This window comes from Mesoplodon bidens, assembly GCF_964165515.1.
Source record: "Mesoplodon bidens genome assembly, chromosome: 10".
NCBI lineage: Eukaryota > Metazoa > Chordata > Mammalia > Artiodactyla > Ziphiidae > Mesoplodon > Mesoplodon bidens.
This window is the reverse complement of record NC_138172.1, coordinates 43,770,480-43,797,830: the sequence shown is the minus strand read 5'-3', so window position 1 is coordinate 43,797,830 and position 27,351 is coordinate 43,770,480. Positions and strand designations below refer to the sequence as shown.

The window sequence follows — 27,351 nt, the reverse complement described above, 5'->3', positions numbered from 1 at the left end:
TGTAACTGCCAATAGAGAGCAGCCCAGTGAGCAAGTCAGGGGCAAGGAGTGACCTAATGCTCAGAGATAGCCCCGACCCATGAGCTAGGTTCAGCAGGACTTGTATTACCAAGGAAAACCCTGTGAGTGATACACAAGGATGTGACTGACTCAGAGCAAGATGGCAGGTTGTCCCAGATCCTCAAGCAATTGCCTGAGCGAGTACAAGGACTGAAAAGTCAGCTGGCTTGGCCCACGAATGTTGGCACAATCAGAACAACTGCCACGGTGACAGACCTCAGATAGTAAGATTTGCTAAGTATCTTACTATCAATACAACGAAGGAAGTGAGGCAATAGGCTGACATCGATGGGATTCTTTGGCCTATTATACATATCTTATCATAAGTCCCTCACTTACAACGTCAGTAGAGACCCTACATTAGAAGCTTGCAGGGCAGCTCTGCAAGATGCAGTATATACTCTGGTCCAGTAACCGATGGTTACTTCTTCCATGTTGCAAGAGTTTGTGAAACAGTATGTAAAGGTTTCTTTTTTCCTCCTCTCTTTTCTCAGCTGAGTAGTTATTACAGATGTTTTCTTGATCAATTCCCTAATGTAAGGATGCCATGTTGTTGGTGGCTAAATCTACATTTAGTCTCTCGTTGCCAATAAGGAAAATGGATGAAGGAGGAACTAGAGAAGAAATGGTATCTGCTTAATTATTTACTCTAAGGCTGACAGGCAGCTTTTAAAGTAGTACTACATCACCTTCTCTGCTTTCAGTAAGTGGAACTGACTACAGGTGAAGTGCATTTGTAAGTAAATGTGCTACCTAAATCTTCTTAAGTAAAAGCACATTCATAATTGTCTATATAGGAAACAAGGCATGGAGTGTAGTAGACAGGAGGAGATTTACGAAAGTAGGCCAGGCCCACAGCCCATTTCTGGAAACCATATTGTTTATAGCCTCTAGTTAAGTGCAGTCCCATGGAGACCATATGATCTAGTTCAATCCTGGACAAAGCTAACAGAACTAGGCATGGACAACCATCTCAAGTGTAGTCTGACAGCTACTCCAACAGTGAGGAGGAGCTAACGGTACTGGGCTTTTTTTGGCCACGCCTCACGGCTTGTGGGATCTTAGTTCCCTGACCAGGGATTGAATCTGGGCCCTGGCAGTAAAAGCATGGAGTCCTAACCACTGGGATGCCAGAGAATTCCCCTGTACTGGGCTTTTTAGACTCACATGAAAATGCTGCTATGAAGAAACTCAAGAGCTCTAGAAAATGCCATGGCTTACAGACAAGAATATACTTATTATTTCTACTCTTCTCACCAATTACACTAACTAAATATTATGACTCCCACTTTGCAGATAAGCAAACTAGGGACCAGTAGATTCCTCTCCTCAAGGTCACACAATACTTTAATATCAAGATCCTTCCACATCTCCAAAGACCTCCATGGGAATATTCAAGCTTCTCTGCTTGGTTCTGAAAAAATAATTTCTTTCCTTTGGCTAGTTTTTCAAACCTTCCTTTCACCTCTGGAGACAAAGGCTTCTCTAATTCATGTGTGAGGCAACTTCCATGACATAATTTCCACAGGAGTAACAGACCAATGGTGTTTCTCATCTCATCACATTCATACTCTCCTTCTTCTAAACCAATCACAGTCAATTCCAATGACCCCTGCCCTATGCAAAAAATGGCAGCAGGACATGGTAGAGGTATGTCATAACATAAAATGGTGCTCAGTTTTTGTTTTTTATTATCTACACTGGTGAAAGATCATTTTTCTACTGCTACAGGACAGAACTGTGATATATAATTCACAAATTATGTGGCCAACAGAGTATTAATACATGTTCAAACATTACCAAAATGTTTTTCTTTGAAATGCTGACTCTAAGTACTATGTTAGATAACTAAATCTATACACTGTACCTACATAGTCAACTGACAAGATTTGCTTGGAAAATAGACCCACTGTGAGGAAATTTTCCATTTACTACACTGCCAGAAAGCATTCAATACCAAAGCTTCCTTCTGCTTTACACAAGGGAACATTTTAAATTATTTCAGCTATACATTATCATAACTGCATATACTCACCTGCATTAAAATTATTCTTAGGAAATCCTTTGTTTGGCCTTTATTTAAAAGTTAGGCAAACAGAAATTTTGAAATGTGGATTACTGTATGTGCAACTGAGTATTTTAAGGATTTAAAAATTAGACCACAGTTTCTAATATGTGTGGCTTTTGGTTCAAACCAACTATGCAACAATATACAAAGTGGGGGAGCTTCTGCTGTATGAAATTTTGACAAGGTCAGTAGGTAAATGTTCATGTGAACTGCATACCTGTGTGCCATCTCTGTTCAACAGCAATGCTTTAACATTATCCGTGTGCCCTTTAAGCTTCATTAGTTTTGCACATGTTCTTGGATCCCATACTCTTAAAACCTGTGAATTTTAACAAAGTATCATACAAATGATCACATTTAAATAACAGATGACTTTTATAAATCAAATGACAACTATTAAATTCTGAGAGGGAAGTACTACTTCTGCCAATAGACAGTGTCCAAAGCTCCCAACTTTTTTAAGTAGGAGGAAGTCTTTTTAACGTCAAAAAAAGCACAGGCTTCCCCCACTCCACCCTCCGCCTCTGTTACCACACACAACAGTAATTATACAGTTATACTCTCACTTGTTCAAATAAAACCTTATTTTAGTATCCACCAGGCAAAACCGCTGTCTATGTATTTTGTAATTACACAGATCAAATTATTTTGGTTTCTTTACTTTCTAGTGTTAAAATATACCCTTTAAGTTTCCCCTTACCTTCTCAGTGGACCCTGATACAATGATTGTTCCCAGTTGATTCATTGCCAGGCTATAAATGGAATCTTTGTTCCCACTTAAAGAAGAAGCTAGTAAGGATAAATGGAGCTATGTTAAAATCATCAGCTGTTTAATAACTAGTTAGCACAAATTGCAAGTTTAATTATTCAATTTAGAAAATCTTATCTTTATGAGTACTCTAAGGAAAAGAAATCCTTATAATGGAAATAATTCTAAATCATAATATTGTTAACAAAATTTACATCTCTTCTGGATTTGAGCATACACAAGTGCTCAATAAGTATTTGCTAAATTGAATTGCACTGCCATTTAAGAAACTATCTGCATAAGTAATGTATTTTCAAAGATGCACATGTGCCAATAAAAATGAAAACTATGGCTAAACTCATTATTTACAAGAAAACACAAATCAAAACAAAAATACAGTTTTCACCTACCAAATAGATAAAAAACAAGGCAATACTTAATTCTCAAAAAATATAGTTAAAATGGCACCCTCATACATTACTTGTGGAATGATAATTTGGTACAACTCTTCTAGAAGGAAATTAGACAATGTGTAGCAAGAATCATATTCATGCCCTTTGATTCAGAACTCAATACCACTGAAGTATGTATATAAAATTGTCTATACAGTATGATTCCAACTGTACAACGAAGAATAAATTTAAACAAACACTGAGATGCTGTGAGTAAAGGAGTAAATACATGTAAAGTATTTAGAAAAGTAACTGCTTGTATTAAATGCTCAATAAATATTAGCTATTATTATTACCTCCATAATTATAAAAAAAGTATTTGATATCCTCTCTAAACAATTCTAAGCAAGACATATCTGTTGCAGAATCTATAACCACTAAGCCTTGTCTCTGACCTTGGGACAATCCTGCTTTTTTTGCTTCATTCCTTCTTGTTAGTGTCTCTTTCAGGCAGGCCTTACATCTAGAGAGAGCTAAATGATGTATTATGACAGCCCCCAGGAGGGACCAGCTGCTGAATCCCTGAGATTGTGTACAGGTGAAAAATCACGGAAAACAAGGGAAGAATAGTGTTTAGACCTTCACATATTTCCTGAGAAAAAGGGCAAAATAATATTTAAGAAATTATAAACACCAGTCTCCCAACCTACCCTTCTTGGCACACACTAGATTATATTAGAACTGTTAGTTATATCAACATGAGTATTCCACAGTCATGACAAACTGGACCTGTTATGTAGGAATCTAGATAGTTCGGGCCCATATCCTGAACACAGACCTTCTAGGCCAGGCTTAGCCGTAAATGTGCTCTCAAGAATCCCTACTGACACCTGGCCTAGAGAACTCTTATTGGTTGGGCCAAGTGTGAGCTGAGTTTCAAGTCTAGACCTGTCTGGATCTGACTGGGTAACTGAGATCTCTTAGTTGATGAGGCATACGTGCTACTAACCTGCTGTGAATCTCTCTGAATTGCCTCTAAATGCTAGGTTAGCCTTCCTGAACTCTTCTGCTCAGGAAGAGTTGGCTGGATTCTTTAGGGCTGCTCTGAAAGGGTCCCACAATATTGGCACTAAAAACCTTTCTTTCCTTTGAGTATTTTCCAAGTTGGCCATTAACTCAAAGGCTCTTAGTATATAGTAACACCTTTTTTTTTGCGGTACGTGGGCCTCTCACTGTTGTGGCCTCTCCCGTTGCGGAGCACAGGCTCCGGACACGCAGGCTCAGAGGCCATGGCTCACGGGCCCAGCCGCTCCGCGGCATGTGGGATCTTCCCAGACCAGGGCACAGACCCGTGTCCCCTGCATCGGCAGGCGGACTCTCAACCACTGCGCCACCAGGGAAGCCCTATAGTAACACTTTTAAACGTCAAAAACTGCCTACTTTTTGCCAGGTAATCACGACCTCCATCAATAATATCTGCCTAGAGTGTGGCTTTGGGCCAGGCACAGCTGGGATATACAAAGTAATAAGACAGGTACTTCTGCCCTGTGGAAGCTTACACTTCAGCTAGGGAGCTAACACATGCACATGTACAAAAATAACCAGGTTACACCTGGAGAAGTTACCATTTTTATTTTTATTTTTTTATTTTTTTTTCTTTTTGCGGTATGCGGGCCTCTCACTCTTGTGGCCTCTCCCGTTGCGGAGCACAGGCTCCGGATGCGCAGGCCCAGCGGCCATGGCTCACGGGCCCAGCCGCTCCGCGGCATATGGGATCCTCCCAGACCGGGGCACGAACCCGTATCCCCTGCATCGGCAGGCGGACTCTCAACCACTGCGCCACCAGGGAGGCCCAAGTTACCATTTTTAGATTGCAGTGAGAAACCGGTTCCCTGTTTAATCATACTCTTGGGGGCTAGAACGCTGCAGGTAGTACCACTCTCTCGATGCAAACTTATCAAACTTGTTTTATAAACCATTCTTTATTTATGTCAATTTGGATCACTTTCAAAGAAATTTTTTTCAAACACCTTACTTGTGACAGTGTTATTTGAGGCAGTCAATGCTGTTAGAGTATTCACATCCCAAAGGAATATCTGTCGGTCCAACCCAGCCGATGCTACCAGTTCTTTATCCTTGGCATATGCTAAGGCTTTTACATAATCCTGCAACAAAATACACATACTCTGATCTACTCTGTAGATCAATAAGCAAATGAGCCACATGAAGTACTGAGATCTCAGTATTACACTAAAGACATTGAAAATTGTGTTGTTTTACCTTATGTGTCCTTAATGTTGACATGCAAAATCCCTTATGTGCATTCCATACTTTTACTGTTGTATCAGAAGAAGCAGATATTACTAGAAGAGGCAAAGAATTAAACCCCTTAGTAATGTGACTTAACACCATTTTAAAGAATTAACGTAAAACAATGTAACATTGTCTCAAACTTTCACACATACATACAAAATGTTCATACATAAATATTTGAATATTTATGTATACTGAATATTTATAATATCCCGAACATTAATTCAAACATCTTAATATTCATACACACATACACACATACATATATATCTGAAAGTTCTTTCTAGAACCTATTGTATTTTGTCTCAAATATTTTTTTAGATAGGCAAGACAAACTTTTTTAATGTTTCAGTTGAAGGCACAACTAATTTGATTATGAAAAGTTTCTCTAACACAGATTGCAAAACCAAGAAATGGATCTTACCATAATGAAAACAAAAAGAAATATTAATAAGGTTAAAAGAAGAATACATGTTATATGAGTCTATTTATATACAATGACAATGCAGGCAAACTAATCAATAGTGCTTATAAGACATGAGAGCGGTTACCTTGGGACAAGGGGTAGTGACTGAAAGGGTGGCATAAGGGGGCTTCTGGTAATATGTTTCTTGATATGGATGTTCACCTTGTGAAATTTTAATGAGCTATACTCTCAAGGTGTGTGTGCTTTTCTGTATGTATGTTATACTTCAATAAAAAGGCTTACATAAAAAAAAAGAAAAATATATCAAATTGAATTAAAATCTTCCAGCAGCCCAAAAATTCAAAGAAATACTTACACGTTTTCCCATTACAACAGAGTACAATGTCATTTACCCAATCGGTATGGTGTTCCATAGATGCTATATATGGATCTTGCTGAAATTAAAAGAAAAATCATAAAAATGTCTTTAGTCTATATTAGAGGATAAAATATATCACAAATTATAGATATGTTTATATTCTTCAATTAATGTGACACACTGCTCTAAGGTCTTAAAATTGACAACTGAATTCAGAGTAGAATTTTATCAAACAATTGATGCTTCCATATGACAGGTATAAACAGAAGTTTTGTTTCAGGACAGTTTTATTACTGATGAAAATCTAGGTTTCCAGGAAAAATGCTTAATTTGTATGCCCTGAGTTAGTGAAGGCAACAAGATCTGGGCTAGGCACTGTGGGTGACACGAGTGCAATAGGAAGGGGTTCACTAGGAAGGACAGGACATAAACAAATCTGTAGGCTGGGGGATCTGACTCAGTAGTGGTGAAGGCTCAAAGCAGACAGCAGGGACAGAAAGAAAGCTGATGAGAGTGGTGAGAAGCGTAGCCAGACTGCAGAGGGGGATGCACGCTTCTGCTCTTAGCTTCCTACTGCTGTTTTTACCTGTGAACTAAACATTTTGTCACAGTATCTACAGTCCTTCAGAGAAGAAATGGAAGCCAAGGGCTAAAGGATCATCATTTCAATTCAGTAACTCAAGATTTTTCTATTCTTCTCACTTGGTTTAATCACCAGAAGAGGCCTTTTAAAGAAGAGTATTTGGTTATATCCTACACCTAAGACAGGCAAGTTCAAGATGATTCATGGGCAAAAAGAATAGCTCTCTACAAGTCTAGTTGAGAAATGATGCTATTCAATCTTGTCATAAAAATGAGGACCAGAAAGAGATGTCTGAGGGCAGGATAGGCAGCTTTCTAATTCTTCCAGGCTAGTTTTTGTGTTTTCCTTAATTTGTTTGAAATACTGTAAATTTCCAGGAAAGTGACATTCCAATTCAAATATAAGTTCCAAAAAGCATTTCAGAGCCATAGTTTTCTTACTTTCCATGTTTTTAACATTGGGCCACCACTGTTTCCACTGGTTAAAGAATTCAAAGCCCACTGGACCAAAGTCCATTTAAAGAAACTATCCAGGAACCGTGCAAAGTAGTGGTTCCTTTTCAGATGGAACATCAGACTTGTAGAGCTTGCTAAAAGACACTGACTTTTAAAATGACAAGGTCTAACATCAGGGTTTCAGGGTTAGACTGGGTTCTAACTCTGTCATGAACTAGCTACTTAACCATGGGTTTCTCTGAGTCCGTTTTCCCACCTATGAAAATGGATCTTAATATCTGCCTTGAAGGATTATTAAAACCATATTGGATACGAAAGTGCTAAGTGTCTGGTACATAGCTAGGAGTTCAAGAAATGCTCCTTCTTCTTCCCTGAATCTTCCTTTCTATGTCATTCACAATACAGGCATTCAAACAAAATACAAAAAGAGCTCCTTTCCATTTGACTGGGGATTTATCTTCACATACCATTAAGTCCTGCTCCTGTTTTCATATTTTTACACCAACTTTATACTATATAATAAGGCCCTATGGGTTTTTAAAAAATTTTTTTTATTAGTTTCTGCTTTATAACAAAGTGTATCAGTCATACATATATATCTGTTCCCACACCCCTTCCCTCATGCATCTCCCTCCCTCCCACCCTCCCCATCCCACCCCTCCAGGCAGTCACAAAGCACCGAGCTGATCTCCCTGTGCTATGCGGCTGCTTCCCACTAGCTATCTACCTTACGTTTGGTAGTGTATATATGTCCATGCCTCTCTTTCGCTTTGTCACAGCTTACCCTTCCCCCTCCCCATATCCTCAAGTCCATTCTCAAGTAGGTCTGTGTCTTTATTCCCGTTTTACCCCTAGGTTCTTCATGACATTTTTTTAAAATTCCATATATATGTGTTAGCATACGGTATTTGTCCTTCTCTTTCTGACTTACTTCACTCTGTATGACTGACTCTAGGTCTATCCACCTCATTACAAATAGCTCAGTTTCGTTTCTTTTTATGGCTGAGTAATATTCCATTGTGTATATGTGCCACATCTTCTTTATCCATTCATCCGATGATGGACACTTAGGTTGTTTCCATCTCCGGGCTATTGTGAATAGAGCTGCAATGAACATTTTGGTACATGTCTCTTTTTGAATTATGGTTTTCTCAGGGTATATGCCCAGTAGTGGGATTGATGGGTCATATGGTAGTTCTATTTTTCGTTTTTTAAGGAACCTCCATACTGTTCTCCATAGTGGCTGTACCAATCCACATTCCCAACAGCAGTGCAAGAGTGTTCCCTTTTCTCCACACCCTCTCCAGCATTTATTGTTTCTAGATTTCTTGATGATGGCCATTCTGACTGGTGTGAGATGATATCTCATTGTAGTTTTGATTTGCATTTCTCTAATGATTAATGATGTTGAGCATTCTTTCATGTGTTTGTTGGCAGTCTGTATATCTTCTTTGGAGAAATGCCTATTTAAGTCTTCTGCCCATTTTTGGATTGGGTTGTTTGTTTTTTTGCTATTGAGCTGCATGAGCTGTTTATAAATTTTGGAGATTAATCCTTTGTCAGTTGCTTCATTTGCAAATATTTTCTCCCATTCTGAGGGTTGTCTTTTGGTCTTGTTTATGGTTTCCTTTGCTGTGCAAAAGCTTTGAAGTTTCATTAGGTCCCATTTGTTTATCTTTGTTTTTATTTCCATTTCTCTAGGAGGTGGGTCCAAAAGGATCTTGCTGTGATTTATGTCATAGAGTGTTCTGCCTATGTTTTCCTCTAAGAGTTTGATAGTTTCTGGCCTTACATTTAGGTCTTTAATCCATTTTGAGCTTATTTTTGTGTATGGTGTTAGGGAGTGTTCTAATCTCATACTTTTACATGTCCCTATCCAGTTTTCCCAGCACCACTTATTGAAGAGGCTGTCCTTTCTCCACTGTACATTCCTGCCTCCTTTATCAAAGATAAGTTGACCATATGTGCATGGGTTTATCTCTGGGCTTTCTATCCTGTTCCATTGATCTATCTTTCTGTTTTTGTGCCAGTACCACACTGTCTTGATTACTGTAGCTTTGTAGTATAGTCTGAAGTCAGGGAGCCTGATTCCTCCAGCTCCGTTTTTCGTTCTCAAGATTGCTTTGGCTATTCGGGGTCTTTTGTTTTTCCAAACAAATTTTGAAATTTTTTGTTCTAGTTCTGTGAAAAATGCCAGTGGTAGTTTGATAGTGATTGCATTGAATCTGTAGATTGCTTTGGGTAGTAGAGTCATTTTCACAATATTGATTCTTCCAATCCAGGAGCATGGTATATCTCCCCATCTATTTGTATCATCTTTAATTTCTTTCATCAGTGTCTTATAATTTTCTGCATACAGGTCTTTTGTCTCCTTAGGTAGGTTTATTCCTAGATATTTTATTCTTTTTGTTGCAATGGTAAATGGGAGTGTTTTCTTGATTTCATTTTCAGATTTTTCATCATTAGTGTACAGGAATGCCAGAGATTTCTGTGCATTAATTTTGTATCCTGCTACTTTACCAAATTCATTGATTAGCTCTAGTAGTTTTCTGGTAGCATCTTTAGGATTCTCTATGTATAGTATCATGTCATCTGCAAACAGTGACAGCTTTACTTCTTCTTTTCCAATTTGGATTCCTTTTATTTCCTTTTCTTCTCTGATTGCCATGGCTAGGACTTCCAAAACTAGGTTGAATAAGAGTGGTGAGAGTGGGCAGCCTTGTCTTGTTCCTGATCTTAGTGGAAATGGTTTCAGTTTTTCACCATTGAGGACAATGTTGGCTGTGGGTTTGTCATATATGGCCTTTATTATGTTGAGGAAAGTTCTCTCTATGCCTACTTTCTGCAGGGTTTTTATTATAAATGGGTGTTGAATTTTGTCGAAAGCTTTCTCTGCATCTACTGAGATGATCATATGTTTTTTTTTTTTTTTTTTTTGCGGTATGTGGGCCTCTCATTGTTGTGGTCTCTCCCATTGCGAAGCACAGGCTCCGGACGCGCAGGCTCAGCAGCCATGGCTCACGGGCCCAGCCGCTCCGCGGCATGTGGGATCTTCCCGGACTGGGGCACGAACCCGTGTCCCCTGCATCGGCAGGCGGACTCTCAACCACTGCGCCACCAGGGAAGCCCGATCATATGGTTTTTCTTCTTCAATTTGTTAATATGGTGTATCACATTGATTGATTTGCGTATATTGAAGAATCCTTGCATGCCTGGAATAAACCCCACTTGATCATGGTGTATGATCCTTTTAATGTGCTGTTGCATACTAGCAAACAGAATCCAACAGCACATTAAAAGGCCCTATGGGTTTTGTGGGCACCCTAATCACTTTTAAATGAAGAGATCAAATACTTGTTCAAGGTTAATTATAAATGTAAAAGCATATTCAATCTTTTTTTAGTAACACTGAAAAGGGATGCAAGAAAGCTTTTTGGGAACATATTTAAAACAGAAAAGTAAATTGTTGCCAAGAAGCTCCCTACCAGACAAACCTCTGTTCCTTTGCAGCAAAGGGCTCTTACCACAAACCTAGTTTATAGAGTCCCTGCCTTAGCTAAAACACTTCTGAAACTCCCCTGGGGTGTTTTTCTCAGAAGCTTACTGAATTTTGGTTGCAGTGTCTTTATTTATAGAGTGTACCAAATAACTCAGTGCTCAAAGAGATTAAATCTGAAACTGTGAAAGGCACCTTATTAGACAGACCAAAACTTATTGAGTATAGATTTAAAGTATAAACTCAATCCCTGACTTACCTTGTGCTGATTGACACTCCATATTCTTATGATGGAGTCTCGACCTGCCGTGAAAAGTCTGTTTAGTGCTGGGTCCAGCTGCAGGGCATTTACCCCATTTCGGTTGTACTTCTCCACTTCATCTCGAATAACATAGGAAACCTGACAAATATGTCAAGATTGGCTGTTTATGAAGTTACAAAACATGTGATAATAAAATGTAGCCTTCTAGTGGCCAATCTGAAATTCAAAATCCCATGTTTTCTAATATAAAACTTATTTCCCAATCCGCTAAAAACTTTATTTTACTCTATAGAGACTGAAGGGCTGAGGAAAGAAGAGTGACATTAATAATAGCCTAGACCAAGATAAGCAAGTTTGAGGCTAAACCACTGCAAATATCTCCTAACTGGACTTTCTCTCCTACCCTTGTTTGTCTTTAATCCATTTTCCACAAAGCAGCTGGATGAATCTTTAAAACATGAATAGAAATATCTTTTAAAAATGTAAATAGGAATATCGCTCCCTGTTCAAAAACCCCTCTGGCTGCTTACTCCACTAGACTCAGGATTGGATCTGGACTCCTCAAGCACCTCTCCTGCCCCTCATCCTTGCTCACTGCTCCCACTCCTTGCACGCACTGTGCCTCCAGACGGGCACATGTGCTGGTACCCTCTGTCTAGAAGCTCTTCCTCCCACTCTGTCTGGCTAAGCTCTTCCTCCCACTCTGGCTAATTCCTACTGCAGTCTTTAGATTTCTGTTGAAATGATGCTTCCTCCAAAAGACCTTCTCTGACCTGCTAAGCAAAATGAGGTTTTGCTCTCCAATAACACACTAAACTTTTCTTTCAGAGAACTTTTCCCTACTCTGTTATGGTTGATAACCTCTGTCTGCTCCATGAGAAAACTCAAGAGAATCAACCAAAAGCAATTACAATTAAGAAAACTCAACAAGCTGGCTGGCAGCCAAAAGCAAAACTTTTCTATTCTAATGAAATAACCAGTTAAGATATAACAGGGGGAAGGGGACCCTATTTACAATAGCAACAAAAATAAATACCTAGAAATTCATTTTGCAAAGAAGATACATAATCAACAGGACAAGGTACGTAAAAGAAAACTTGAATAAAGGAGACATACCATATTAGTACAGGAAGTACTACAGGAAGTAGTACAGGAAGATTCAAAATAAACAATTTTTCTTAACTTTGTGATTTTAACCCAACTGTGGTCAGAGTCTCACTGGATTTCTTTCTAGAAGTTGACAAAATATATACCAATAGTACAATGTTTTGAGGGGACTACCCAGTCACTTTTTTAAATGAAAGGATATTCTTTAAAGATCTTAAAAGGTATTATAAAGCTACCAGAATTACAAAGGAGGACCACAATAGGAATATATAAAAGGATCAATGAAATAAAACAAAATTCAGAAACATATTTTCCCATTATACATTTTTTATTTTGATATAAACAGATTTTGAAACAATGAGGGCATGATAAATTATTTAATAAATTATCTAGGAACATCTAGTGATTCTATTGCAAAAAATAATATCCTCTCTCCAAATCTTAAACCAAAATGAATTTTCATATGGACTAAAGATTGAAATTTAATAACCTAATCATGAAAATACTTGCAAGTATTTACATAGTCTCTACATAGAGAAGGCTCTGGTAACATGACAAGAAAGACCACAATCTTTGCAAAAGAAAAGGGCAACGCTGATCTGACCAAACACAAGCCAAAACTTTCTATACATACACAAATGTTCACAGCAGCATTAATCACAATAGCCAAAAAACGGAAACAACTCAAATGTCCATCAACTGAAAAATCCACAGACAGTAGATTAATGGTTTCCAGGGGCTTGGGGAAGAGGAGAATGGGGAATGACTACTATGGTGTACAGGATTTCTTTTTGGGGGTGATGAAGATGTTCTGGAATTAGGTGGTCAAGGCACTTTGCGAATATATTAAGAATCACTGAGTTGTATACTTTAAAAAGGTAAATTTATGTGAATTTTATCTCATTAAAGCTGTTATTTAAAACAAAGCAAACTTCTGAATGTCAAAAAAATAACATGAGCAAGGTTACAAGGCAAACACCTAAATGGGGAAAAAATGAATACAAAAGACAAAAGTTTACTCTTGACAACATACAAAGATTCCTTAGATAACAATAAGAAAAAGTCAACCTCTCCAACAGAAAGAGGAACAGAGATCACGAAGAGGAAATTTTTTTAAAAGAAAAGAAAATGGCCAACAAACACATAAATAATAAAAGATGTGAAAAGGGCCAGGGTTGTATACAAAAGGACAAGGATGTTGTTTTAACCCGGCCTTTCGGTGCAAGTAACTGTAACTGAAATCTACTCAAACAAGCTTAAATTTTTTTAAAAATGAAGAATTTAAGATGAGAATTTAACAAGGATATCTAACAGAGCTCAAGGGCAGGAAATTCAATCATGACTCAGACATTTAAAAATAAAATCATGGCACTTCTCTACTGAAGCTTTTCACTGCATTTAAAGTCAAGTCCAAATTCCTCACATGCTTTGGTTCTACCCTGCAAACTCACACTCACCTCAAACTAACTTCCCCTATGCTCTTTGATGACAGTCGCACTAAACTCCTTCCTGTTCCTCAAACACATCAAGTTCTTTCCCATCCTAGGGCCTTCAGATTTACTTTTCCCTGTGCCAAGAAGATTCCTCACCTCTCCAATCCCCACAAGAATACTATTCTCCAGCTTTCATTTTGGCTGACTCACCCTCACCCTCACCCTCCAGGTCTTAGCAGAAAAGTAACCTCCTCTAAAAGGCCTTCCCTGATCTCCTTCCCCTAACACCTCCCCTACTCCATTTCTTCTACAGTTCTTACCACGCTGCATATTTATCTTTTTTGCTATATCTTCTCCATTAGAATAAAAGCTGCAAGAGGGCAAGGAACTTGTCTGCCTTGTTCCTCCTAACATAGTATCCTTATTATAGTGTCTGGCATACAAAAGACATCTCATAAATATTTTTTGCATGAATCAGATACTGAAAAACCATCAGGAAACAAGCTGGCTTCAATGTTAGTTTCAGTCTCTCTTAATGCCTCTTCCTCTGGGGCTTCAAGGCTCCTTATCAGCTTTTCTCAGTACATTTCCTATTTAACGAAGATGAGGTAGCATATATGAATCTTGATTTTCAAATTTCTGGGAGATGATCTGATTGGCCCAGTGGGAAAGGGTCAGAGAATAACAACATGATTGTCAGTCCTCATTCCAGGTGGCAAGGAATTCTCAGCAAAACAAGTTTGGACCAACCTCTTTAAGGGCATCTATTACAGATGTCAGATTAAAAACAGCAAATAGGGCTTCCCTGGTGGCGCAGTGGTTGAGAGTCCGTCTGCCGATGCAGGGGACACGGGTCCGTGCCCCGGTCCGGGAAGATCCCACATGCCGCGTTGCGGCTGGGCCCATGAGCCATGGCCGATGAGCCTGCGCGTCAGGAGTCTGTGCTCCGCAACGGGAGAGGCCACAACAGTGAGAGGCCCGCGTACCGCAAAAAACAAAACAAAACAAAATAAAAAACAAAAAACCCCAGCAAATAACTAGAAGTATCCTACCTAGTTGGGTAAATTTTGGCACACACATCTATAAAAGAGAATACTATTTAATCATTAAAAATGTTGGTGTAACTCTAGACTGATTAATATCGGAAGAAACCCAGGGTATATTTAAGTGAAGTATGCATGGTCTAACACAGTAGTGTATAATAATCATTACTGGAAACATGTTGCATAATATTAAATAAAGATATATTTAAAAATAAACCACAAGTTTAGAAGGATATACATGTATAAAACTACCAGTAGTTATTCCTGAGTGATGGAATTATGGTGACTGTCACTCACTCATGCCTTTTTAATACAGTATGAATGTTTTATAATAGGCATATATTACTTAGTTTTTTGAATTTATAATTTAATTCTTTTTTTTTTTTTTTTTTTGCAGTACGCAGGCTCTCACTGTTGTGGCCTCTCCTGTTGCGGAGCACAGGCTCCAGACGCACAGGCTCAGCGGCCATGGCTCACAGGCCCAGCCGCTCAGCGGCATGTGAGATCTTCCCGGACAGGGGCGCGAACCCTTGTCCCCTGCATCGACAGGCGGACTCTCAACCACTGTGCCACCAGGGAAGCCCTATAATTTAATTCTTATCCAACTAATTCTTGCCTGTATTCAGAAAATCAAATAGTACTGAAAGACAATAATGAAAAACCATCTTCCTACTGTCTGGTTAAGACTCCCCATACACAGTCTTAATCCTTAGAGGTAATTAATTTCAACTCTTGGTTGTTTCTATTAGATAGCTACCGCATTTCTCGAAATATTGTGCTTATCCTTATCCATTTTAGACATCGCCTATTTACTCAAGCTATGGTAGGTTAGGATGTAGCTCTGAAACTTCCCTCAGTAATTCTTCCCTCTACTCTTCTGATATCGATAGATCTATCACTGTTTTTGGTTGATTAAATAATCAGTGCTACACTGTTGGACTGTAATTGCTATCTACTGACTAGCCAAGTACTATATTATGAATACATTTCCTTCCTCAGAGAGCTCTTCATTTTCCCTAGGGTTCCTTCTTTCCTTCTACTAAAGTCCCTCTACTTTAACTTCGATTTTCTTGAATTACTGCGGCATATTAGATAGTCCAGCAAGAACCCACCTCCAACCCCCACTTTCCCACAAGGCTTCCCCCTCAGAATCTCCCACATTCTCACTCTAATCTGGGCTGGCTGCCCTCTTGGTCTGCTGGCACAGTTGTCACCTTCGGTGCTTCCCTTTACTGCTTTTCTGGGTTAGAGCCATTGTTTCCTGAATTCCAATTTTTCCTTGCTCACTTCCCAGTATGGCAGAAGTACATCCCCAGGACCTTAAGAAACTAACATAGAAGAAGGTACATGGGAGGTGACTTAGCCCTTGCATGTCTGAAAAGGTCATTACCTTTACACTTGATTTGGCAGGATAAAGAAGTCCATGTAGGAAAAAATTCAGCTTTTGAAAGCACTACTCTAACTTCCTCTAGCATCCAGTGCTGCCACTGAATTCAATGCCAATTCTGTTTCACTCAGCTTTAAGGTGATCCCATATTCATTCTCTCCCGCACCACCACCTATACAGCCCAAGATTTTAGGATCTTCTCTTTTTACTTGGTGGGGTATTTTTTGTGGGGGTTCTTTATCATGATAATTTTTGGTCATTTTATCATTGATTTTGCTGTGCACTTTGAAAGCCCTTTCAATCTAGAAACTTTCAGCTCTGGGAAATCTTACATCAATTCATTAATAACTATCTCTGTTTTCTTTGCTCCTTCTTAAACTCTCATCAGTCAGATGTTGGAATTTTCAAACTGATCCTTCATCTTTTATGCATTCTATACTATCTATCTCTGTCTTTTTGCCTACTTTTGTAAGACTTCCTTTACTATTTCATAACTCTGCTATTAATTTTTTTTGTAAATTTTAGTATGATGGACAAAACAGGAACAATAACTTCAATAAGAAAATGGCTAGGTCAATTATGGTCCATACATTCTATGTAGTCATTAAAGAATAAATTACATACAATGATATATTCCAAGACATATCACATTAAAAACTTGTTAAAGAAAAAAAAATTGGCTGTAGACAGAAGAAAAATAGGATTCAAGTCTTTCAACAAATACTGATTAAGCATCCACCAGTTGCCAGGCTCTATTCTAAATGCTGAGGATACAGTAGTGAGCACAGAAGCCCTCCTGGAGCTTTCATTCTAGTGGGGGAAAGACAGTAAGTGAAGTTTTTTTTCTCAAGATATAGGCAAGCTTTGCAGGCAGAAGAGATCGAAGTAAAAGAAAAAGAAGAGTAGAAGGTGCTGGACACAGAAGCAATAAATGAGTGAACAAAGTCCTGGAAAAACTTCATTTAGGCAAAGTCAAGAGTACAGGCAAAGGCAGAGAAGATGAGGACTCATTTCTGCCTTGATTTGTTTAAAAAAAAAAGGGCGGGGGGAAGGAAGAGAAGGTACTATAAGGACTCTGCAAGGGATGGGAAGCCAGAAGCCAGACCTTCAGTAGGAAGTATGCATTTGGAAGAGACAATTAAAGGGACTCTGACAGGGAGAAAAATGACAGACTATTCCCCCAGCAGCAATATCCAGTTAGGTTACGCTAGGAAAGACTGCTCCCAAGCTCATTCAGGTTGGTGGCTGAATTCAGCTCCCTGTAGTTGTAGGCCGGAGGGCCCTGTTTCCTTGCTGGCTTTCAGCCAGGGATTCATCCTTGCTCCTGGAGGCTGCCTGCAATCCTCATGCTTTCTATGTGCCTTCTCCGGCAACAGGAGGGCCCCCCTCATGCCTCACATTTTTCTGACTTGGTCCTCCAGCGGAGAAAGGTCTCTGCTTTTTAAGGGCTCACATGATTAGATTGGGCCTACTGGGATAATCCAGGATAATCCTCCTATTTCAAGGTCTGTAACATTAATTACAGCTGCAAAATCCTTTTTATCATGTAACCATAACATATGCATAAATTCCAGGGATTAGGGCATGAACATTTGGCAGTGGTGGGGGGCGGGCATTCCACCTACCACAGTAACAATTTTTTGTATGAAAACAAATATGGATATATTACAGAATGAGTACAAAATCACAATATTTTTAAGAAAAGAAAGGAGACTTAAAAGCATTTCAGGCTCACAAAGAGGACACTCTGGGCTATTCCCCCAGGCTTCCCCAAGGTGTGCATTAACTCATTTCCACTTGGATGTCTAATAGACATCTGAATCACGGCATGTCCCGAACAGAGCTCCTGACAGTCCTCTCAAAATGAGCTTTTCCTGTCTTCCTCAGTGATGACGTTAATGGCAACTCCATTCTTACAGTTGCTCAGGCCCAAAACCTTAGTGCCAGCCTCACTTCAAGTTCTCTCATCTCAAATCCTGTCAGCAAGTTTTGTCATCCAGAATTCAACCAATTTTCACCACCTTGGGTGGAGCCACTATCACATAGCACCTGGATTTCTTAAATAGCTACTGGTCTCTCTGCTCTGCCCTTGCTCACCTGCAGTCAGGTGATCCTGAGAAAACACATCTCTTCTGCACAAAATCCACCAAATGCTTCCCACCTCACTCAGGAGTAAAAGCCAAAGCCCTATTATGGCCTGTAGTGCTCTACATGATTTGGCCTGCAGTTACCTCTCTGATTTCAGCTCCTACTCCCTTCCCCTCACTCACTCCATGGCAACCACAATGGCAACTTTATTATTCCACAAATAGGCCAGGTACATTGCCACCTCAGGACCTTTGCATTTGGTATTCTCACTGGAATGCTCTTCCCCCAAGTAGCAATCTCATTTCTCTTAGATTCTTATTCAAAAGTCAGCTTCTGAGCAAGGCTTTCTCGGACCACCACAAAAAATTTTCACTTTCCCTCCTCTGCTGCTTATCATTAATCATTTTTTTGACATTTAAAGGTTATTTTTCCCCCAACATTGTATTATGAAAAATTTAGAGAACATATAAACGTTGGAAGAATTACACAGCAAACATCCATATATCCATATGGATATATTCTACAATGAACATTTTCTATCCATTTGAACATACCCATCCATTTGATCCATATCATTTTTCAATGGCTTTCAAATTAAGTTGCCCATCATTAATAATATTTCCTCCTATGTACTTCAGCATGTATATCATTGACCAGAGTTCATTATTCATTTATGGCTCCTTTTTCAAAGGTAAGATTTACATTCAGTGAAATGTACACATCTTAAGTATACATAGATACGTCTGACAAATTAATACACCTGTGTAATACAAAATTCTACCAAGATATATACATCACCACCCTAGAAAGTTCCCTCATCCTCTTCCCAACCTCTACACCCCACCCCCAGAAAATCTAGAACTGACCCTTTTCACCATAGATTACTTTTGCCTGTTCTGTAACACCTTATAAAGGGAACCACACAGCTCTTTTGTGTAAGGCTACTTCTAGCTCTCAGGCTACATCAGGCTAAATTTGGCCAAGAAAAATTGGCCAAATATGAATAATTCTTACATGTGTTTTTCCTGTTCAATCTCGTGGACCATGACTTTCTGCTTGTACCTATGTTTCGAGAGCGCTGATTTTAAAAAGTATTCTAAAAAGCAGTCTTGCAAATAAAAATAGGACACTTTCTAGCCTGACTTCTCTTAGTCAGGGGTTAGTAAAAAACTTCTACAGAGGTTAGTAAAAAGCCACCCAAGGGCCAAATCCAGGCCAAAGTCTGTTTTGTAAACAAAGTTTTAATGGAACACAGCCACACCTATTCATTTGGGTATTGTCCTATTGTTGGTTCCACATTATAATGGCAGAGTTGAGTGGTTACCAAACAGGAGAATGGCCTGCAAAGCCTAAAATATTCACACCTGGCCCTTTAGAGAAAAAGTTTACTGAGCCCTATTCTACTGGATATCATATTGGCACCGAATTTTTTTTTTTGCGGTACGCGGGCCTCCCACTGCTGCACTCCCCCCACCTTGGTACAAGAAACAGACAGCCAAGAGGCAAAATAAATTTCTGTAGCCATATATATTTTTTCCAAAATGGAAAGATTTTTTTTTAATTTATGAGAGCAAAGAATGTTGTAAAAAGTTAAAAAATATAAAGGTTCATATGTTTTAAAGTAAAAGATATTCTGTTTCCCACCTTACCAATAATCACATAATGTAATACTCCAGAGACAATCACTGTTGATATCCTTCCAGACTTTGAAAATGCCTTATTTCCTTTGTGGAAATGGGACCATGCTATGTTGATTTCCTATTTTGACTTCTGGACACCTTTCCTTTTTAATAATATACATCTAGCTTATCTTTTTTTTTTTTTTTTTTTTTGTGGTACGCGGGCCTCTCACTGTTGTGGCCTCTCCCGTTGCGGAGCACAGGCTCCGGATGCGCAGGCTCAGCGGCCATGGCTCATAGGCCTAGCCACTCCGCGGCATGGGGGAACTTCTCGGACTGGGGCACGAACCCGTGTCCCCTGCATCGGCAGGCGGACTCTCAACCACTGCGCCACCAGGGAAGCCCTAGCTTATCTTTTAATTGCAAACTAATCTACTATATGAATGTACCTAACTTATCTGCCAATTGACTACTGTTAAACATTTAGATTGTTGTTTTTCACAATGGCAGCATTCCTAAAATAAACACCCTTGCATAACGAGAAAGATATATGCATATGTACTTTTGTAAAACAATTTTTTAGACAAGGAATTGCTGGGTCAAAGGAAATGTGTATTTAAAAATCTGACAAACAGGAAGACATGAAACAGTGAATACCATGACTCCACTTAGAGTAAAAAAGTCACCTAAGTCGGGTACACACACACGAAGAAGTATAGCACATTAGTTTTCAACCAGCAACGACTCTGCCCTCCAGGGGACATCTGAAAATGTCTAGAGTCAATTTTCGTTGTCACAACTGGGAAGGTGCCAGTGTCTAGTGGGAAGGCAGGATGATGGAAAACAACAGTCCTCCCCCAATTAAGAATTATCCAGCCCAAGATGTCAATAGGGCTCTCAGTGAAAAACCCTTAGCTAGGATTATATCTCACAGTCTTCAAAGCAGTTTTCTTTAAAGAGTGGAAGACAATTATCATTTACACTTTTTTTTTTTTTTTTTTAATTTATTTATTTATGGCTGTGTTGGGTCTTTGTTTCTGTGCGAGGGCTTTCTCTAGTTGTGGCAAGCGGGGGCCACTCTTCATCGCGGTGCGCGGGCCTCCCACTATCGCGCCCTTTCTTGTTGGGGAGCACAGGCTCCAGACGTGCAGGCTCAGTAATTGTGGCTCACGGGCCCAGTTGCCCCGCGGCATGTGGGATCTTCCCAGACCAGGGCTCAAACCCGTGTCCCCTGCATTGGCAGGCAGATTCTCAACCACTGCGCCACCAGGGAAGCCCATCATTTACACTTTTTTTGTGGGTTTTTTTTTTCAATGAACATGCACTAGTTTAAAAAACACTTCCATAAACAAAAGCTCTCCCTTGTGTTGAGATAAAATCAATCTCTGTGGCTTCTTATACTGGTTCTACACCTTAAAGACAAATTCTGAAAGTAGCTAACAAGACTCATTGAATCTTCTCTTCAGTAGACTGATCTTAGATAGTTCTTCTGAATGCTCTTCCTAGGAAATAGCTTCAAGTCACTTCACCAATCTGATTGCTATACCTATTAAGAACAAGGTGCTAAGTGCTGATCCCCAAACTCTAGTTTTGTACTCTGATCAGTGAAGAGTGAAATGATAATCTTCCTCATTCTGCATACAATGATTCATATTCAGCTTATTAAAACATTCAGTTTTTCCACACATGCTGCAGCTAATTTACATTTTCCCCATCCAGTACTTTTATATTGCCTTTTAAGTCTAAATGCAAGAAACTAAGACACTTGATTAACTCTCCTTACTACCCTAAGGAATGTACCTACCACTCTAGAATATAATCAAGTTACAATTTTGAGTTACATTTTAGTCAGGAACAGACATTCTCACCACCTCACTTGGATGCTGGGGTTACTTAAATCCCATCACTGATGCACTTAAAAATCACCAACAAGGTATGCTATTTTAGATTCTTATTAATGTCACTCAATTCAACAAACATCTAAGTGAGTGCCTAGGACACTGTACTGATCAATGAGATCAATAAAACATAGAAGTGAACTGGCCAGAAGACTTTATGGCCTACAGCCATTTCCTCAATGAAGGAACCCCTTGTCCGGACTACCTATTAAACACTCACTGATTTCAACCTGTAGAACTATATATAATGCTGTGTTTTATAAAGAAAGCTTGGGTGTTACTTATTTCTGTACTCTCTCAATTCTTTGCACATTTTGGGGCCTAAACTAAGTACTCAGTAAATGTTTAATAAGTGTACCGTACTGTCACCACTACATACAACATACCTGCAGGTAAACACCTGTAATAGGGCTTTTACTCCTCAGATCGTTGAAAATAATAGATAGCAATAACGCTTAAACGTACCCAAAACAAAACTGGATTCACGAAGGCATAAAGCACACACGGGCGGGTTAGGTAACTCTTTACCCTTGAATAATACATTAGAGAAACAGAAAGAAAGATTCAAGGATGCACTCTGAAGAAGAAATGGTGAAGACGAAATTAAATTCCAAAACAATGAAAATTATAATTCCCCCACTAACATCAGCATACTCCCACGTCATTTCCACCTTGGGGGTGGGGGGAAGCTCCCGCATAAAAGGAGGCAGGGGTCTCCCACATGCAGACCCCTGCTCAAAAACCCTGCAGGGCTCCGCAGCCCAGCCGCAGCCCCGCCACGCCCCCGCACGGGCCCACTCACTCCGCTGCCCGCCCCGCGGAGAAGCTCCCGCAGGCCTCCGCTCCGACGCCGCTGGGCACAGCGCTTGGGAGGCAAGGGAACGGAGGCAGATGGGCGGGGAACGAGCCCAGCTCGACCACGCAAGCCCAAGCCTACGAAACAGTGGACAACCGGCAACCCCAGGCTCCCAACCGCGCGCCCAAGCGTCCCGGGACGGGGCCCCGGCGGGTTCAATCTGCCGCCCCCCCGCCCCTTCCTCAAGCCTTTAGAACCGCAGCCCCACCCCTAGCCGCCGGCCGCGCCCCGTCCCGCTCGCCCCAAGCCGCTACCCCGGCCGACCGCGGCCCGAGGTATCTGCTCGCTGGAGGTGAGCCCGGGGATGCCAGCCACGCCCGGGAGGTCGAGGAGCTAGGGTCCACTACCTGCACTTTCCTCCGCCCTGCCGTGTTCTGCCGGTGATGGGCCGCCATCTTGCATGTTGACACTCCTACGTCATTTCCGGAAGTGGCTTGGACAGGGCGGATGTCCCGCCTCTTCCCCTTTGGCCGAGGCATGGTGGAGCTCACCTCAGGGAATCTTTGTCGCTGTGGCCGGTGACCCTGTGGTGCGGCAGAAGCACTTAAAAACCGTTGCGTGCATATAATGCTGGCGGAGAGAGAGCCACTTTGTGACCCAAGGGAGCAATCTGTATCCAGCTCTGTGTGGGCCTGGACCCTGGCTTGCGCAGTTCGCAGAGGCCCAAGTAGGCATAAGAATAGCGCTGAAAGAATTAATACTGGAGATGGGCGCCTTGGACTCCACCTCCACTCCCTCAAACATTCGTGGGCAGCCAAGGGAACCGGCATATTTGCCATGAAGTACGTAAAAAAGGCGGAGGATTATAAACTGGCCTGGAAGGAGGAGAAATAGAAAGGTTTGCAAAGGAGGTGGCCCCATCTTAAGGAGGCGCACAGTGTTCGTTTAAATAAGAGATGGGGAATTCCCTGGTGGTCCTGGTTAGGACTCAGCGGCCAAAAAGAAATTGATGTTATAAGAAGGCAAAAAATACACACTAGTTAAAATTGTTTACAGCCGGACTTACTTGGTGATCCAGTGGTTAAGACTTTGAGCTTCCACTGCAGGGGGCATGGTTTTGATCTCCTGTCGGGGGGAAATAAGATCCCGCATGACCCACGGCAAAAAAAAAAAAAAAAAAATGTTGACAGAGACAACTAAATTCCAAATCCTGAAGGAGTTGGGGCTCACTCTAGTATCTGGTTTAAATCATCTCTTATACTGGGACAGGTAAACCTTTCTGGATGAAGGTTTGACCTGAGGAAATTTTCCTGACACTAATTATAAGTATTGATGGTCCAAGGCTAATTATTTGGCCAGTTGGTCAAGGACATGGAAAGAGCACGATTGGAGAACTGGTGACAAGGAAGCCTTGGGAAGGGATATGGTGATGGACTTTGCAGAATGAATCTTAAGAATCATATGTATGAAATGAACAGCTTTGTGGATTAAACCCAGCCTCCTTTTCCAGGCTCAATGATTGCTCAGTGGACTCATGAATGAAATGGTGATGATAACAAGGTTGGAGCTGTGCGTGGGATCACCAAGCCACTGCTGAGCGTTCAGGTTGCTAGCAGCAGTGAGCAGTCCTGAGTTGGTGATATGCCTCATGCTCCAGGAGGACCAGCCAACCACTTGGAGGCAAGCGGATTCCATTGGCCCTCCCCATCATCTAGGAAGTGGTAGTTATTTGTCCTCTCTGAAATACACTAAGTTTAAATTTGCTTTCCTTGATGGCTGTGCTCTGTCAGCACCACCATCTAGGAACTTCCTGAATGCTTTATGCACTGTCATTGTGTCTGACACCATATTGCTTCTGATCAAGAAATTCACTCTGTAATGAAAGAAGCAATGCAATATGCTGTTGCCCATAGAATTCATTGGTCTAATTGTATAGTCTATCACCAAGAAGCACCTGGTCTTATTGAAGTCTTAGTTATGGTGCTTTCTGGAAAATAACCCTTTTTGATGCTGTTTTATAGGATGCAGTATATGCTTTGAACTAGTGTCCAATATTTGGCATTCTTTCTTCCTGTTTCTGTTATCTACTGCTGTATAACCACCCCAAAACTTAGTCATTTAAAGCAACTTCAACATTTACTTTGCCTACAAATCTGTAATTTATGCAGGGCTCAGTGGGGACAGCTTATCTCTGTTCCACTTTCCACTTGATGCCAGTTGGGGCAGCTAAAAAGTTGGCAACTGGAATCATCTAAAGCCCCACTCCTTTACATGTCTGGTGACTGATGCTGCATCTGTGGGCAGAACACCTACTCATGGCCTTTCCACAGTGCTGTTTGGCTCCTCACAACATAGTAGCTGGGTTCCAAGGGCAATCATGCCAGGAGAGAGAAATCCAGGTGGGAACTGTAATGCCTTTTCTAAACTAACAGTAGAAGTCCTGCAGTGTCACTTCAACCATATTCAGTTCATAGAATTTAGTTACTAAGGCTGCTTATATCTAAGGAGACTCCTTTTTTTAAAATGGGAGAAATGTCAAAGAATTTGTGGATATGTTTTAAAACCACTACATTTCCAAAGGTAAAATTAGTGGATTTAGGAACAAAGGGATATTATACCTAATGTCCCCCAATTACAATTTTTTAAACTGCCATTCTCTGAGATTCTGGACTTTGCTGGTTTAGAGGTTTGTTACCAAAGAAGGGAATTCCTCCAACAAGGCTGAACAATGGTTCTACTGATTTGGAGCTGGGACTGCCACCTCACCATTTTGTATGTCTTGTGTCACTGAATAGGCAAGAGAAGGAGAAGAGCAAGGTTATGGTTTTGGTGGAAGTAATTAACCCTGATCATGAAGCAGAAATAGGTTTGCTGATATAGCTTTAAACATATAGGTCCATCAAACACTCAGATCCCTTAGAAATGAAGGTATTGGTTGAAGGTAAAGGGACAACAGAATAGCTGGTGGAATAAAGAAGTCATAAAGGGAAGTGAAATTCTCATGATCAGGGGAAGAAATGAGAACAGTCATGTTTCCTTTCCTTTCCTGATGTATCATGTATACTTTTAAGTGTTTTAGCTTTTATTTTCTTTCTTTACCCTTTACTTCACTATTATATGTGGGGTGTGCTATTGTTGGTAAACTTCATTATTTAGTAAGTTGCAGAGGAAAAGATAGCAACTAGAGGTTGTAGACTTAGAAATGGATGATGGATGTGGTAATTGATGAAACATTGGGTTGACTCTTTTGGAGGGTGACAGAGTGAGTGCATCTTTGACTGTGTAAAGGATAGTTGCAGTATTTTAAGTGACAACCTTTTTATTTTTTAATTTTTTTATTTTTTTGCTTTATAACAAATTTAATCAGTTATACATATACATATGTTTCCATATCCCCTCCCTTTTGCGTCTCCCTCCCACACTCCCTATCCCACCCCTCCAGGTGGTCACAAAGCACCGAGCTGATCTCCCTGTGCTATGCGGCTGCTTCCCACTAGCTATCTACCTTACGTTTGGTAGTGTATATATGTCCATGCCGCTCTTTCACTTTGTCACAGCTTACCCTTCCCCCTCCCCATATCCTCAAGTCCATTCTCTAGTAGGTCTGTGTCTTTATTCCTGTCTTACCCCTATGTTCTTCATGACATTTTTTTTCTTAAATTCCATATATATGTGTTAGCATACAGTATTTGTCTTTCTCTTTCTGACTTACTTCACTCTGTATGACAGACTCTAGGTCTATCCACCTCATTACAAATAGCTCAGTTTCGTTTCTTTTTATGGCTGAGTAATATTCCATTGTATATATGTGCCACATCTTCTTTATCCATTCATCCGATGATGGACACTTAGGTTGTTTCCATCTCCGGGCTATTGTAAATAGGGCTGCTATGAACATTTTGGTACATGTCTCTTTTTGAATTATGGTTTTCTCAGGGTATATGCCTAGTAGTGGGATTGCTGGGTCATATGGTAGTTCTATTTGTAGTTTTTTAAGGAACCTCCATACCGTTCTCCATAGCGGCTGTACCAATTCACATTCCCACCAGCAGTGCAAGAGTGTTCCCTTTTTTCCACACCCTCTGCAGCATTTATTGTTTCTAGATTTTTTGATGATGGCCATTCTGACTGGTGTGAGATGATATCTCATTGTAGTTTTGATTTGCATTTCTCTAATGAGTAAAGATGTTGAGCATCCTTTCATGTGTTTGTTGGCAGTCTGTATATCTTCTGTGGAGAAATGTCTATTTAGGTCTTCTGCCCATTTTTGGATTGGATTGTTTGTTTTTTTGTAATTGAGCTGCATGAGCTGCTTATAAATTTTGGAGATTAATCCTTTGTCAGTTGCTTCATTTGCAAATATTTTCTCCCATTCTGAGGGTTGTCTTTTGGTCTTGTTTATGGTTTCCTTTGCTGTGCAAAAGCTTTTAAGTTTCATTAGGTCCCATGTGTTTATTTTTGTCTTTATTTCCATTTCTCTAGGAGGTGGGTCAAAAAGGATCTTGCTGTGATTTATGTCATAGAGTGTTCTGCCTATGTTTTCCTCTAAGAGTTTGATAGTGTCTGGCCTTACATTTAGGTCTTTAATCCATTTTGAGCTTATTTTTGTGTATGGTGTTAGGGAGTGTTCTAATCTCATACTTTTACATGTCCCTATCCAGTTTTCCCAGCACCACTTATTGAAGAGACTGTCCTTTCTCCACTGTACATTCCTGCCTCCTTTATCAAAGATAAGGTGACCATATGTCCGTGTGTTTATCTCTGGGCTTTCTATCCTGTTCCATTGATCTATCTTTCTGTTTTTGTGCCAGTACCATA

At 40.2% G+C, this 27,351-nt stretch overlaps 1 protein-coding gene across 2 annotated transcripts in view; it reads right to left on the bottom strand.

Annotated features, from left to right (window-relative positions):
- Window positions 1–23,004, bottom strand: part of WDR48 (WD repeat domain 48) — a 46,928-nt gene extending 23,924 nt beyond the window's left edge. Inside the window, exons 1-7 of one of the 2 annotated variants that reach the window (XM_081247703.1) lie at window positions 22,941–23,004; window positions 11,160–11,300; window positions 6,364–6,442; window positions 5,549–5,631; window positions 5,304–5,433; window positions 2,829–2,917; window positions 2,346–2,447 (exon numbers count right to left, since the gene is read on the bottom strand). In XM_081247703.1, coding sequence (XP_081103829.1) covers window positions 2,346–2,447; window positions 2,829–2,917; window positions 5,304–5,433; window positions 5,549–5,631; window positions 6,364–6,442; window positions 11,160–11,300; window positions 22,941–22,988 — 672 coding nt within the window. In that variant the 5' untranslated portion in view covers window positions 22,989–23,004. Of the gene's footprint in view, window positions 1–2,345; window positions 2,448–2,828; window positions 2,918–5,303; window positions 5,434–5,548; window positions 5,632–6,363; window positions 6,443–11,159; window positions 11,301–22,202; window positions 22,305–22,940 lie in introns of those variants that run through there. The other variant, XM_081247702.1, reaches the window with a different exon arrangement.
- Between the last annotated feature and the right edge of the window lie 4,347 nt (window positions 23,005–27,351).